General features: G+C 55.1%; 1 protein-coding gene across 1 annotated transcript in view; it reads left to right on the forward strand.

Moving 5' to 3' along the window:
* The window catches only part of LOC308175081 (calcium/calmodulin-dependent protein kinase type II subunit alpha-like), a gene marked incomplete at both ends in the record, with an annotated part of 50,249 nt that overhangs the window by 32,089 nt on the left and 3,160 nt on the right, over positions 1–15,000 (forward strand). Inside the window, 2 exons of the mRNA XM_080550801.1 lie at positions 6,847–6,889; positions 14,678–14,718. Of these exons, the coding sequence (XP_080406927.1) occupies positions 6,847–6,889; positions 14,678–14,718 (84 nt within the window). The remainder of the gene's footprint in view (positions 1–6,846; positions 6,890–14,677; positions 14,719–15,000) is intronic.

Below are 15,000 nucleotides of genomic sequence, written 5' to 3' on the forward strand. Positions count from 1 at the left end.
TCCAAAACTGGTCCGCGAGCACCTGGCTGTGCCTCCACCATCTTCTTCCGGTGAGCTCTGCAGGGTCGTAGACTACCTGAGGCAGTGCAGAGTCTCGCCGCCCCATCAGCAAGAAGTTGGGCGTAATGGGATCCAGATCTGCTACATCACTGGAGGTATAGCCTAGGGGCCGGGAGTTCAAGATGCCCTCAATCTCTGCTAGTACAGTCTCGAGCACCTCATCGGTAGGCACCTTCTGTCCGAGAATGGTACGTAGGACGTTCTTTACTGAGCGAATCTCCCGCTCCCAGGCTCCCCCGAAGTGTGGAGCATTTGGGGGGTTGAACTCAAACTTCACTTGCTGGGAGGCGAGTCTGTCACGGGCCTCCTCAGTCATCGCAGCGTAGCTCGCCCTCAGCTCGGCCTCACCACCGACGAAGTTGGTGCCTCTGTCCGACCGGAGGGTCTTAGGGGTCCCTCGCCTGGAGGTGAACCTCTTGAAGGACATGAGGAAGCTGTCGCTTGTGAGCTGGTGCAGAACTTCAAGGTGCATTGCTCTCGTCGTCAGGCACGTGTAGATGATGCCCCACCGCTTTTCGGAGGCTCGCCGGTTTCGGACTAGGAGTGGCCCGAAACAGTCGACCCCAGTAGAGTGGAACGGAGCCTGTCTCAGTCGCAGCCGGTCCTCGGGCAGATCGGACATCATGGGCTGCGGCGGCGTGGCTCGCCACCTCTGGCAGTCCGAGCAGGACCTTTGATATCTCCGTACCGCCTCCCGTCCATGGAGTATCCAGAATCTCCGTCGTACCTCCGCGAAGACACGCCCTCCACCCGCGTGCTGCACTTTGTCATCATGGTGCTTGATGACCAATCTGGTGACCTGATGCTTAGTGGGAAGCACGATGGGATGCTTCGTGTCTAGGTCTAGATCTTGAGCGCGGCGCAGTCTGCCACCCACGCGAATGAGAACACCGTCGAGCTCTGGAGCTAAGCCGCGGAGTCTACTGTCCGAGGGGATCGGCTTCCCTTTCTCGAGACACTCCAGCTCTCGGGAGAAGGCATCCTGTTGGGCACTCTGCAGCACCAGGAGCTCCGCCGCGGTGTAATCTTCGGCGCTGAGCGTAGTATCTAGGGGTAGACCGGCCTTGGAGCAGAACATCCTCTTCTGCAGCTCTTCGAGCGTCTCACACTCCTCTCCCGGAGTAGTCTCAGGGTCTACGACCTGGGTGGCTCCGCAGAACAACGTCTTACGCCGCTCTTTGTCCTCTCTGTCTTCTGCTAACGCCGGCGTGGCTGGCCACTCTGACTCCCGCTCCTGTAGGAAGTCTGGTCCCGTGTGATACAGGTGGGGCTCAGCCAGATCCTGGAGAGTTGCCCCTCTCGTGATGACGTCAGCAGGGTTCCTCTTGGTGTCTACATAACGCCAGCAGTTCACCTCAGTCAACTCCAGAATCTCTGCGACTCGGGTGCCCACGAACACCTTATACCGACATGAGCTGGACTTCAACCACTGGAGGACGGTAGTTGAGTCTGACCACATGGTGACGCTCATCAGAGGTAGCTGGAGCTCGTCGAGCAGGAACCTTCCCAGTTGCGCGCCGTTCAGGGCAGCACACAGCTCCAGTCTTGGGATGGACTGTTGCTTTTTCGGCGCCACTCGGGAACGTGCCAGGACAAACGAGACGTGGACTTCACCTCCAAGCTCTGCCGCTCTGACGTATGCCACGGACCCGTACGCCATCTCCGAGGCGTCGCAGAATACATGTAGCGTGATGACACTCCTCTCTAGGTCCGTGGAGGGAGGGAAGTAGCTCCGCTGCAGCTTGATGTGCTGGAGAGTGGGAAGTTCCTGCTCCCAGGCCTTCCACTTCTCTTCTAGGTGACGAGGCAGAGGATCGTCCCATCCTCGTTCTTGGGCCCACAGCTCCCGGACAAGCACCTTGGCCATCGTCGTGAAGGGAGCGATATATCCCAGTGGGTCGTACTGGCTCGCTAGAGTGCTGTATATCGTTCTCATCGTGACGCGTTGGGGCTTGGCAGGCTTATTGCGATAGCGTAGAGTGTCGGTCTGGAACTGCCAGATAAGTCCGAGCGTCATCTCCTGAGCATCATCTGGTGAGTGAGAGACCCAAGCCTCGCTGCTGGTCGAGGTGGCCTCCTTCGGGAGGTCTCTGATGACTTGCGGGTCGTTGCTGGCCCACTGGCAGTTCTCAAATCCACCCTCCTGGAGATGAGCACGCAGGTCCTGGACTAGCTGACGGGCTTCCGTGGCTGTCTTCGAACTGTGGAGGCAGTTGTCCACGTAAAAGCTCTTATGGACGGCGTCAAACACTCCAGGAGGTGCCGTCTCCTGCGCGGCGTGAGTCTGTAGCGCATAGGTGGCGCAACAGGGGCTGCAGGTTGTCCCGAAGGGTAGCACCTCCCACTGGTAGATAGAGGGGTCGGGGTCGCTCGGGTCCTCTCTCCAGAGAAACCTCATGAGTGGCTTGTCTTCCTCCAACATCCTGACCTGGTGAAACATTCGCTTAATGTCACCACTGACTGCGATCGGCTGCTGACGGAATCGCACCAGAACTCCCAAGAGGGCTGGGGTCAAGGTTGGACCAGGGAGAAGATAGTGGTTGAGGTTGAGCTTCCCCACCTGGTAGCTACAGTTGAAGACCACTCGGTTCTTCCCGTTGTGGTGAACATTGTGGTGCGGGAGGTACCAAGACTCGGCACTCTGGTTCGCCTCGGCTGGCTCAAGCTTCTTCACCAGACCGGACTCCGTCAGTTTCTTCATCTCCGTTCTGTAAGAAGCAGCAAGGACCTCGTCCTTCCTCATACGCTTCTCAGTGCTGGTCAGACACTGTAGGACGGTTCGAGGGGATACTCGAAACTCTGGCATGGGTTCTCTTCGGAGTAGTGGTGTGACGTATCTCTTCACGCCCTGGACTTCGATACGCACTGTCTTTGCTTTAAGGAGGTCTATGGCGTAGACGTCCTCCTTTGACCGTACGTAGAGCTTCTCATTCTTGTAGGGCGCAACGTCTAGCGTCCACAGCTTCTGGACGTTGTCTAGTAGCGCCGCATTCATGGAGTCCACACTGGTGTGAAGGCAGTTGATGGTCTGCACTTCTTCGGTTCGGACATGGAGGGATGACGTAGCTCTCCCGTCTCTATCTCTCCACTCGGTAGCGCCTTGGAGGGCCCACCCAAGCGCAGTCTTAACAGCCATCGGGCAGCCTCGTGGTCCTCTCAGCGGAGGACGGAGCGACACGATCAGTGCAGCGTTGTCCGAGCCGATGAGAAGGGTTGGCTCCGCTCCTTCTATCGGATGTAGGTCTACTCGCCGTAGGTGGGAATATCTTGCGCGTAATCTCTCCAGGGGGTAGTCGTAGCGGGAGAGCGCTAGCTGGTCTGCGGTGAAGACATTCTGAAGCCGATATCTGTCCGACGGCCGCCCCGCCGGGGAGATAGAGAAATTGATTCTCGCCCCGGTGACCTCTTTAAGGTCGCGACGTATCGTGCGCAGAGTCAGCTTCTCCTCAGTCCCTTGGAGCCCCAACTGGCGCACTGCCTCCTGGAGAAGGATGGTCCGTTCCGACCCGTCGTCTAGAACGGCGTACGTGTCGTACACAGCGTTGTTGTGGTGAAGTCGGACCTTCACCACCTTCAGTAGGACCTTGGAGCCGCTGCTCTGGGTTGGGTCTAGATAGTAGACAGGTGTTTCCTCTTCCGGTGCGCTACCGGACCTAGGGCTTCTGGTGCCCTCCGTGGACCTGGCGAGGGAGACCTCGTGTAGGATGTTGAGGTGGACCTCCTCACAGCGGTTGCACTTTCTCCTCAAGGTGCAGTTCTTAGCCAGATGGTCGCGCCCACAGTTCCAGCACCTCTTGTTCTCCTCGAGCCACCTCTGCTTGGCCTCGGTACTCAGGTTGTTGAAGTCACTGCACTCATTGAACCAGTGCTCGCTGGTGCAGTACGGACATGGCGGTGGACCTCTCCGTCCCTTTTGAGGGGGTTGAGAGGAATCCTTTCCCTCAGGTCGGGCTTTCCTCTCTCTCCGAGGCTCCTCCTCCGTGTGCAGCACTCCTACTGGGCGTCCTCTGTTCGAGCTCGGCCTGTCCCAGCGGTCTCCCTTCTCCCTCTCCTTCTTCGGCTCAGCGTAACCCATGGCGTCTACGTTGGTGTCATGCACTTCCTCCAGTAGGAACTCCGCGAAGGCAGCCATGCTCAGACCCAACTTCCCGGGGTTACGAACGCGCTGCTGTCGCCGGAACCTCTCCTGCCGGAAGCGTGGGATCTTGCGGAGCAGCCGCTCTACGTTGGAGGTGCTGTTGATCTCGCTGGCGCCAGCTGGGCCCTGCGTCTTCAGCATTCCAACCAAGGTGTGCACGCGGAGCGCGAAGTCATCCAGCGCCCGTTCATCCTTGATGGGGGCCTGCTGTTCGAGGGCTTGCAGTTCAGCAAGGGCGTGGTTCCAGGGACGACCGTAGCGGGCATCCAAGTCGGCGAGCGCTCTGGTGTAAGGTGTCGGTGCGGAGGCATGGGCCAGAACCATGTTGTGGGCTCTGGGGTTCCTCACATGCTGAAGGAGAATCGCATATTTGTAGGACTCTGAGCAGGAGTCGTCCAAGAGCGTGTCTAGGCAGATGCGTAGTTCCACATACTGGCTCCTGTCCTCGTCCTTGAAGAAGGGGAACTTGGGTCCCTCCACCTGGGGAAACATCCTGTAGTGGATGATCGGGGCTGGAGTGACGGTCTGGGTGTCCGGCCTGCATGCCTTTTGGTTCACTGGAGGACCTAGGGGTGTGCTACGCTCTTGGGGAATGGCTCCCCTCCCGGGCAGCGACGCTGGCTCCCTCTGGGCCGCGTAGCGGTCGGGTCCCTGGTCCTCTTCCTTCAAGGTGGTCAGCTGGGCCTGTAGTTGGACAGTCATGGCGGGGGTCATGGAGCCATCGGCGGGGGGTTCAGGAGATGGCACTCGAGAGGGCCGTGCGGATGATGCTCTGGAGCTACGGGCCGACGGAGCTCTGCTGATGCACACGTCGCGCATGGTCTGCATCACTTCCTCCATTTTCTCCGCGTGCAGTTGCTCTCTCGCCATCTGGAGGCGGTCGCGCTCCATCTGGAGGCGTTCACGTTCTAGCGCCTCCTGGCGCTGCCTCTCCGCCGCGCGTTCCGCGTGAACGGCAGGAGCTAGGTCTCGAGCGCGCCGTACTGGGAGGCAGATCGTTAAGGCTGAGGCCCTCCCTCTTCCGCCCGCAGGCGCTGTCAGACCGGGCCTCTCCTTCCTGCTCTTCCGTTTCTACGGCAAAACCCTGCTGTTCTGCCATCTCATCCTCAGGCTGGTGCTCTTTGATGGCTGTCTCGGTGCTAGCCACCCGCGCGCCGGCGGACACCTCGGCCTCTCCGACCACTGTATCCCGTGGAGTGCGCTCCTCACTACCACTCAGTGAGCTTTCGAGCTCAAGCTCATACTCTTGTAACCTCTGAGGCAACCGCGGGACTCTCTGTGGTCGTGGCTCTGGCTCAGGGGGCGGAGAAGGGGGGGTAACTGTCTTGTCTGGTTGGCTGCGCTCAGCCATGCTATCACTACACAACCTATCCGGCTCGAAGGACCAATTGTAACCAGGGAGTAGCTAAAGGACTGTAGAATTTTAGGAAGGGCTGGTTATCTAACTAACTCTGAGCTAAATCGGCAGTGTAGGAGGATAGAGGCAGGGGGCGCCAGCAACCCTTTAGACTAGCATATCACAGTTATATAGATATCATATATTATAATACAAGCTATAACTCCGTTAATCACACTATAAGACAATACTTAAACCCAATACTAGATTTGCTGTTAAACTAAACAATACAGACAACTAAACACACAGCAACTGTATCAAATATGAACAAACACATTTATTTATACAAATTATATATACATCCCAATATACTCCCTCCCCGCCGGCCACACACACACTCACGCACTCACTCACACACAGTACCTGGCCTGAAAAGGCTTAGAGTCCCGGACTGAAATGAGCGCGTTGAGGCCTGGTTGGAGCTCGCATGTGACTCGAGGAAGGCAGCAGACAAGGGGGGGGAGTGACGTTGCAATTTGAAGGGAAAGGGGCGTCTTCGTAGCAAACGACGAGGTGTGAATGGCTCAGGTCCGGTGGTCCACGGTCAGCTCCGGTGGTGTCAGCGGTCGGTCGCAATCCACCTCGGAGGCGACGGCTCTGTCCGGCTTGGGTCTCGCTATGCGCCAACGTTAGCAGCCGGCGGCTAGCAAGGCTGGCTAACGGTGACACAGCTAAACTGGGCTAGCGCTGCCAACTCACCAAACTCCGAACTCCCGCGGCGATGCGGGTAGCCAGTGATTTACTATTAACACTCAGTCTCCCGTTCTCCTTGTTGACTGTTGAGATGTCTTCCGCAGCAAAGGAAACCAAATACAGAGATTCAACTATCTATCGATTCAACTAGATTCTACTAATGTTTGCCCTCTGTCACAGTTGCAAACTCAATAATCACTCGTGTCTTCAGCTTCAGCACGGTGTGTGTCCACTGACTCCGCCCCCCTAGATCGACTTCCGTAGCTATATATACCAACCGGACATACATCAAGTCACGTACGCCAATCAAAACCACGCCCACTAATCTGGCGCTTGCACAATACTGAACAAATCTAAGACAGAACTTATACAATTACAATAACAATACATACACCTTCATGAAAACGTACATGAATAGTATGGAAAATAATTAAGGAAATAACAGGGGCAAAATAGGGCTGATTTGGGGAAACTAACTGGCTCTAAATTGTGGGCCTTCATAACAATTATTATTATTATTATTATTATTATTATTATTATTATTACTACTGTCTTACAGGGTGCCATCCTGACCACCATGTTGGCCACCAGGAACTTCTCAGGTAGGTCCTCTCCCTCTTCTCCTGGTCCTCTCCCTCCTCTCCTCCTCTCCCTCCTCTCCTCCTCTCCCTCTTCTCCTCCTCTCCCTCTTCTCCTGGTCCTCTCCCTCTTCTCCTCCTCTCCCTCTTCTCCTCCTCTCCCTCCTCTCCTCCTCTCCCTCTTCTCCTCCTCTCCCTCTTCTCCTGGTCCTCTCCCTCTTCTCCTCCTCTCCCTCTTCTCCTCCTCTCCCTCTTCTCCTCCTCTCCCTCCTCTCCTCCTCTCCCTCTTCTCCTCCTCTCCCTCTTCTCCTGGTCCTCTCCCTCCTCTCCTCCTCTACCTCTTCTCCTCCTCTCCCTCTTCTCCTCCTCTCCCTCTTCTCCTCCTCTCCCTCTTCTCCTCCTCTCCCTCTTCTCCTCCTCTACCTCTTCTCCTGGTCCTCTCCCTCTTCTCCTCCTCTCCCTCCTCTCCTCCTCTCCCTCCTCTCCTCCTCTACCTCCTCTCCTGGTCCTCTCCCTCTTCTCCTCCTCTCCCTCTTCTCCTCCTCTACCTCTTCTCCTCCTCTCCCTCTTCTCCTCCTCTCCCTCTTCTCCTCCTCTCCCTCTTCTCCTCCTCTCCCTCCTCTCCTCCTCTCCCTCTTCTCCTCCTCTCCCTCCTCTCCTCCTCTCCCTCTTCTCCTCCTCTCCCTCTTCTCCTCCTCTCCCTCTTCTCCTCCTCTCCCTCTTCTCCTCCTCTCCCTCTTCTCCTCCTCTCCCTCTTCTCCTCCTCTCCCTCTTCTCCTCCTCTCCCTCTTCTCCTCCTCTCCCTCTTCTCCTGGTCCTCTCCCTCTTCTCCTCCTCTCCCTCTTCTCCTCCTCTCCCTCTTCTCCTGGTCCTCTCCCTCTTCTCCTCCTCTCCCTCTTCTCCTCCTCTACCTCTTCTCCTCCTCTACCTCTTCTCCTGGTCCTCTCCCTCTTCTCCTCCTCTCCCTCTTCTCCTCCTCTCCCTCTTCTCCTGGTCCTCTCCCTCCTCTCCTCCTCTACCTCTTCTCCTGGTCCTCTCCCTCTTCTCCTGGTCCTCTCCCTCTTCTCCTCCTCTCCCTCTTCTCCTGGTCCTCTCCCTCTTCTCCTCCTCTCCCTCTTCTCCTCCTCTCCCTCTTCTCCTGGTCCTCTCCCTCTTCTCCTCCTCTCCCTCTTCTCCTGGTCCTCTCCCTCCTCTCCTCCTCTCCCTCTTCTCCTCCTCTCCCTCTTCTCCTCCTCTCCCTCTTCTCCTCCTCTACCTCTTCTCCTCCTCTCCCTCCTCTCCTCCTCTCCCTCTTCTCCTCCTCTCCCTCTTCTCCTCCTCTACCTCTTCTCCTCCTCTCCCTCTTCTCCTCCTCTCCCTCTTCTCCTCCTCTCCCTCTTCTCCTGGTCCTCTCCCTCTTCTCCTCCTCTCCCTCCTCTCCTCCTCTCCCTCTTCTCCTCCTCTCCCTCTTCTCCTCCTCTACCTCTTCTCCTCCTCTCCCTCTTCTCCTCCTCTCCCTCTTCTCCTCCTCTCCCTCTTCTCCTCCTCTCCCTCTTCTCCTCCTCTCCCTCTTCTCCTGGTCCTCTCCCTCTTCTCCTCCTCTCCCTCTTCTCCTGGTCTTCTACCTCTTCTCCTCCTCTCCCTCTTCTCCTCCTCTCCCTCCTCTCCTCCTCTCCCTCTTCTCCTCCTCTCCCTCTTCTCCTCCTCTACCTCTTCTCCTCCTCTCCCTCTTCTCCTCCTCTCCCTCTTCTCCTCCTCTCCCTCTTCTCCTCCTCTCCCTCTTCTCCTCCTCTCCCTCTTCTCCTGGTCTTCTACCTCTTCTCCTCCTCTCCCTCCTCTCCTCCTCTCCCTCCTCTCCTCCTCTCCCTCTTCTCCTCCTCTCCCTCCTCTCCTCCTCTCCCTCCTCTCCTCCTCTACCTCTTCTCCTCCTCTCCCTCTTCTCCTCCTCTCCCTCTTCTCCTGGTCCTCTTCCTCTTCTCCTGGTCCTCTCCCTCTTCTCCTCCTCTTCCTCTTCTCCTGGTCCTCTCCCTCTTCTCCTCCTCTCCCTCTTCTCCTCCTCTCCCTCTTCTCCTCCTCTCCCTCTTCTCCTGGTCCTCTCCCTCTTCTCCTCCTCTCCCTCTTCTCCTCCTCTCCCTCCTCTCCTCCTCTCCCTCTTCTCCTCCTCTCCCTCTTCTCCTGGTCCTCTCCCTCCTCTCCTCCTCTCCCTCTTCTCCTCCTCTCCCTCTTCTCCTCCTCTCCCTCTTCTCCTCCTCTCCCTCTTCTCCTCCTCTCCCTCTTCTCCTCCTCTCCCTCTTCTCCTGGTCCTCTCCCTCTTCTCCTCCTCTCCCTCTTCTCCTCCTCTCCCTCTTCTCCTCCTCTCCCTCTTCTCCTCCTCTCCCTCTTCTCCTCCTCTCCCTCTTCTCCTCCTCTCCCTCTTCTCCTCCTCTCCCTCTTCTCCTGGTCCTCTCCCTCTTCTCCTCCTCTCCCTCTTCTCCTCCTCTCCCTCCTCTCCTCCTCTCCCTCTTCTCCTCCTCTCCCTCTTCTCCTCCTCTCCCTCTTCTCCTGCTCCTCTCCCTCTTCTCCTCCTCTCCCTCTTCTCCTGGTCCTCTCCCTCTTCTCCTCCTCTCCCTCTTCTCCTCCTCTACCTCTTCTCCTGGTCCTCTCCCTCTTCTCCTCCTCTCCCTCCTCTCCTCCTCTCCCTCTTCTCCTGGTCCTCTCCCTCTTCTCCTCCTCTCCCTCTTCTCCTCCTCTACCTCTTCTCCTGGTCCTCTCCCTCTTCTCCTCCTCTCCCTCCTCTCCTCCTCTCCCTCTTCTCCTCCTCTCCCTCTTCTCCTCCTCTACCTCTTCTCCTGGTCCTCTCCCTCCTCTCCTCCTCTCCCTCTTCTCCTGGTCCTCTCCCTCCTCTCCTCCTCTCCCTCTTCTCCTCCTCTCCCTCTTCTCCTCCTCTACCTCTTCTCCTGGTCCTCTCCCTCTTCTCCTCCTCTCCCTCTTCTCCTCCTCTCCCTCCTCTCCTCCTCTCCCTCTTCTCCTGGTCCTCTCCCTCCTCTCCTCCTCTACCTCTTCTCCTGGTCCTCTCCCTCTTGGTACGGCAGCTCGGACAGTAAATCAAAAAGGAAACTACAGCAAATAGTAAGGAAATCATCCAAGATCATCGGCACCCCTCTCCCATCAGTTGAATCACTGTATCTCAAATGCACCACAAATAGAGCACATAAAATTCTGACCCCTCCCACCCTGCTCACCACCTGTTTCAACTGTTGCCCTCTGGACGGCGCTACCGATCCCTGGCCACCAAAACATCCCGCTTCAAAAACAGTTTTTTCCCCTCTGCCATAAGGACTCTCAACACCTGACTCACTGCACTGTATAAATTGTAAATTGTAAATATGTTCTGTCTTGTCTTGTGGTTATGTGTGTTCTTATCCATGTAATAGTCTGTACAATGTGTGTATGTTTTTTTTGACACTGCTTTTGAGCTGTACCGACAACAAATTCCACCGACCTAGGTCGTGTGGTCATTAAACTATTCATTCATTCATTCATTCATTCATGGGAGGACAGGGGAGGCTGGGGGAGGTAGACATGGGAGGACAGGGGAGGCTGGGGGAGGTATTCCGTTCTGTGCATTACAATGAGCCCATCCTCCAATTTCTACCTCCGCTAGCCTCCCAGGGGCCTGAGGGGGAGCAGCCTGATGGTTGAGGGGGAGGGGCCTGATGGTTGAGGGGGAGGGGCCTGATGGTTGAGAGGGAGGGGCTTGAGTGGGACATTCTCTTAATGGTTCCACATTCTCATACCAGTCAAGAATAGACACACACCCTCCCCTCTCTCTCCACCCCTCCCCTCCCCTCTCTCTCCCCCCACCTCCCACACCCCCCCCCCTCTCTCTCCCCCCATCTCCCACACACCCCCCCTCTCTCTCCCTCCACCTCCCCCCCACACACCCTCCCCTCTCTCTCCCTCCACCTCCCCCCCACACACCCTCCCCTCTCTCTCCCTCCACCTCCCCCACACACCCCCTCCCCTCTCTCTCCACCCCAACCCTCCTCTCTCTCTCTCTCCACCCCAACCCTCCCCTCTCTCTCCCTCCACCTCCCGCACACACCCCCTCCCCTCTCTCTCCCTCCACGGGGGCGGCCCACACACACCCTCCCCTTTTCCTCACCCCTGCCACCCCCCCCCCCCCCCCCCCCCCCACATATAGTATGCCAGTCCTGTCCCCCCTCACCCACCTGCTAGGGAATTCAGTGTGAAAGCTGACCCACAGCTGAGCTTGACCATTCATCTTCTAACCCCCCCCCCCCTCCCCCCCAGTCTATCTTTACCCTGCACATAGACACCCCCTCCACCCCCCACCCCCCCCCCTGCACATAGACCCCAGACACACGGGGACCCACAGTCAGTCGATTCAGGGCCAGATATTTGCTCAGTGTTGCCAGATGGGATTGTTTTTCCAGCCTAACCACAGTCTAAAAGCCGCCCAGTGTGATCATAAGTAGCCCAATTGGGGCGGGAATACGCCCAATCTGGCAACACTGTATGTGCTGGGGTCTATTTATAAAGCCTTCTGTCTCAGCTGGTCACAGCCCTCCGCTCTCCCATTGGCTCCTGCTGTCTCCTCCTCTCCCATTGGCTGAGCTGCCTCCTCCTCTCCCATTGGCTGAGCTGCCTCCTCCGCTCCTATAGGCTGCTGCTGCTGCCTCCTATTACCCTCCTGTTACCCCGACATCAACCCAACATTACCCTAATATATTTAAGCAATATCACACTTATACTGAATATCAGCACGGCTGTGATTGGGTCGTAGGTACGAGGCCACAGGCCGATATGATATTCAGTATAACAGCACGACCTCCAGTGTGATATAATGTATGTATATATATACTGTTGTATATTTATATACAACAGTTCTACAGCGCCATTAATTAGTTAACAGTAATATGCCACAACAGATTATGATTTGTTTGTTCATTTAATCATAGAAAATATATAATAATAGTTCCGCAAATGAACTTCAAGTGGACTGTTGCCTAGTAACCTGAACACAAACAATGTAGTCTAATTAACGGTCGTTTAGTAGAACACCTGTGCGGCGGAGTGATACATATAGTGAAAAGTCCCAGTGCTGTTATACTGTATATCAGCACTCATGGAATGCCTCTTGTCCAATCAAATTACTTGGTCGGAACTACCAGTTGTATAATTCAGCTATATCACAGGCGAGGGAGTGCTGTTATACTGAATATCAGCACGGCTGTGATTCGGTCGTAGGTACGAGGTCGTAGGTACGGTATTCAGTATAACAGCCCTCCCTCTCGTGTGATATTGCTTTTATACAACAGTTCTACAGCGCCATTTATTAGTTAACAGTAATAAGCCACAACAGATTATGATTTGTTTGTTTATTTAAAAAACTAATTGGGCTCCACCAACAAAAAATAGTTCTGCAACTGAACTTCCAACTGTACTGTTGCCTATTAACCTGAACGCAAACATCCGCAGGCTAGCTACTGTTTATTAACGGTCATTTAGTAGAACACCTGTGCGGCGTAGTGATACATATAGTTAAAAGTCCCAGTGCTGTTATACTGTATATCAGCACTCATGGAATGCCTCTTGTCCAATCAAATTACTTGGTCGGAACTAACTGTTATATAACTTATAACTGTATAATATATAATAACATTTACCATTACCAACATTTATTGAGGGTGTGAGTAAAGACAAATGTTTGCACTCGATCACATTTCAGGACCCTCCTTTCATGACTTGTCCTAGATATGTGCGTTCTACCACCCAGTATCCTTACATTTTCAAAATCATATCAGGATAAGCTAGTATGAAGCTATTTTGCAGTTTTTCTGTGTAGAAAGGGTATTATTATGTAAATAATAATTTACAAGCGGCCAACTAGTGGTCGTTGTGTGTAAGGAGCAGCTTGAGCATTGTAAAGAGGCGGCTCTTTTAGTAGGTAAAAAAGGCAGGTCTGTTCTAGTGTAGCCTGGGTGGGGGATGGAGTGTCAGACTACACCCCAGCTGATGAGAGGCCATGCTCAACTCCCCCCCATCCTCCCCCAGCGCCCCCCCATCCCCCTCCAGGCCAGAGCTATTATTACAGCCTTGTGGTTGGGAACAACACGTGGAAAACACCACATGGTTACTACTGACAGAGAGAGAGATAAGGGAGAGAGAGAGAGAGATAAGGGAGAGAGAGAGATAAGGGAGAGAGAGAGAGAGAGATAAGGGAGAGAGAGAGAGAGAGAGATAAGGGAGAGAGAGAGAGAGAGAGAGATAAGAGGAGGAAGACAGAGAGAGAGAAGAGGAAGAGAGAGACAGAGAGAGAGACAGAGAGAGAGAAGAGGAAGAGAGAGAGAGAGAGAGAGAGGGAAGAGAGAGAGAGAGAGACAGAGAGAGAGAGAAGAGGAAGAGAGAGAGAGAGAGAGAGAGACAGAGAGAGAGAAGAGGAAGAGAGAGAGAGAGAGAGACAGAGAGAGAGAGAGAGAAGAGGAAGAGAGAGAGAGAGAGAGACAGAGAGAGAGAGAGAGAAGAGGAAGAGAGAGAGAGAGAGACAGAGAGAGAGAGAGAGAGAGAGAGACAGAGAGAGAGAGAGACAGAGAAGAGAGGAGAGAGGAGAGAGGAGAGCAGGATGTGTGGTGTGGAGGGCTGGAGTCCTGGCAACAGCGTGATTGGCAGAACAGACCCTAGGTCAAAGGTCACAGACAGGAGGACGTAGAGAGAGAGGCAGTAGAGGTGGAGAGACTAGTCACATCAATATCATGAATCAATAATTCAAAATCCATATTAGGAAATTAACATAAATAACATGTAGGACTAAAAGGTCTCCTACAAAGGGTATAGATGAGAGAGAGAGGGTCATACGTGTAGCTCTATGGGTCATACGTGTAGCTCTATGGGTCATACGTGTAGCTCTATGGGTCATACGTGTAGCTCTATGGGTCATACGTGTAGCTCTATGGATCATACGTCGAGAGAGGGGGAGGCATGTCGGGGTCAGAGAGGGGGAGGGGTCAGAGTCAGCTCGGGGAGTGTGAGGGACTGACGTTGGAATGCGTCCGTGCTCGGGCATATCGCCTATCTCAAGTGTTTCCCATATCAGACCCCCTCCCTCTCTCCCTCCCTCTCTCCCTCTCCCTCTCTCCCTCTCCCTCCCCCTCTCTCTCTCTCTCCCTCCCTGACTGACTGACTGACTGACTGACCCCCCCGCCCTCAGCCCCTTGCTGTCACACTGGGGACTCAACCGGTTGGATTTTTACGTTGGCTTTTTCTTCTTCTTCTTCTTCTTCTTCTTCTTCTTCTTCTGTGGTGCTTCTTCTTCTTCTGTGGTGGAGTTCTGAGACCGACACACGTTTGGGATACACTTTTCCCGGGTGTTTCCTTTTCGACTCGGACTTGTGACGGAATCTCGGAACCTCACGTGCTGTGCGGGGCGGTAGCTGTGTGTGTGTGTGTGTCTGTCTGTGTGTGTGTGTGTGTGTATATCTCGGTCCCAGTGGTAGACTAGACACACACACACACACACACACACACACACACACACACACCTGTGACCAGGAGGTGACCAGGAGGACACTAGTGCTGTATTCACCTGAGAGTGGAGACAGGAAGTCACCTGACCTGTCCTGAATCCGCTGGACTCTGGTGTCTGTCTGTCTGTCTGTCTGTCTGTCTGAGCGTCCGCGAGGAGGCTTAGGCGCGGAGGTCACGGGGTCGGAGGTCACGGGGTCACCCCCCCCCCCCCCCTCCCCTCCGCCATGCCCTTCGTCCTGCTCTTCTGGGCGTTCGTGCCCTTCCTCATCGCCGCCTTCCTCTTCCTGTTTGTGTCCCGCTACCCAGGGGGCAAGTCTGGAGCCAACAAGAAGGCTGACGGCGTGAAGGTAGGGCTCACACACACACACACACACACACACACACACACACACACACACACACACACATACAGACGCACGCACACGCACTCGCACACACACACACACACACAGACGCACACACACAGACGCACACACACAGACGCACACACACGCACACGCACATGCACACACACACACACACACACACACACACATACGCACACACACAGACACACACACACACACACACACACCTAGTGTAGCTATTGAGAGCCACTAACTGTGTGTTTGTTTCTGTACACAGCCTAG

The sequence above is a fragment of the Nansenia antarctica genome, assembly GCF_963989245.1.
Source record: "Nansenia antarctica genome assembly, contig: SCAFFOLD_374, whole genome shotgun sequence".
NCBI classification, from domain to species: domain Eukaryota; kingdom Metazoa; phylum Chordata; class Actinopteri; order Argentiniformes; family Microstomatidae; genus Nansenia; species Nansenia antarctica.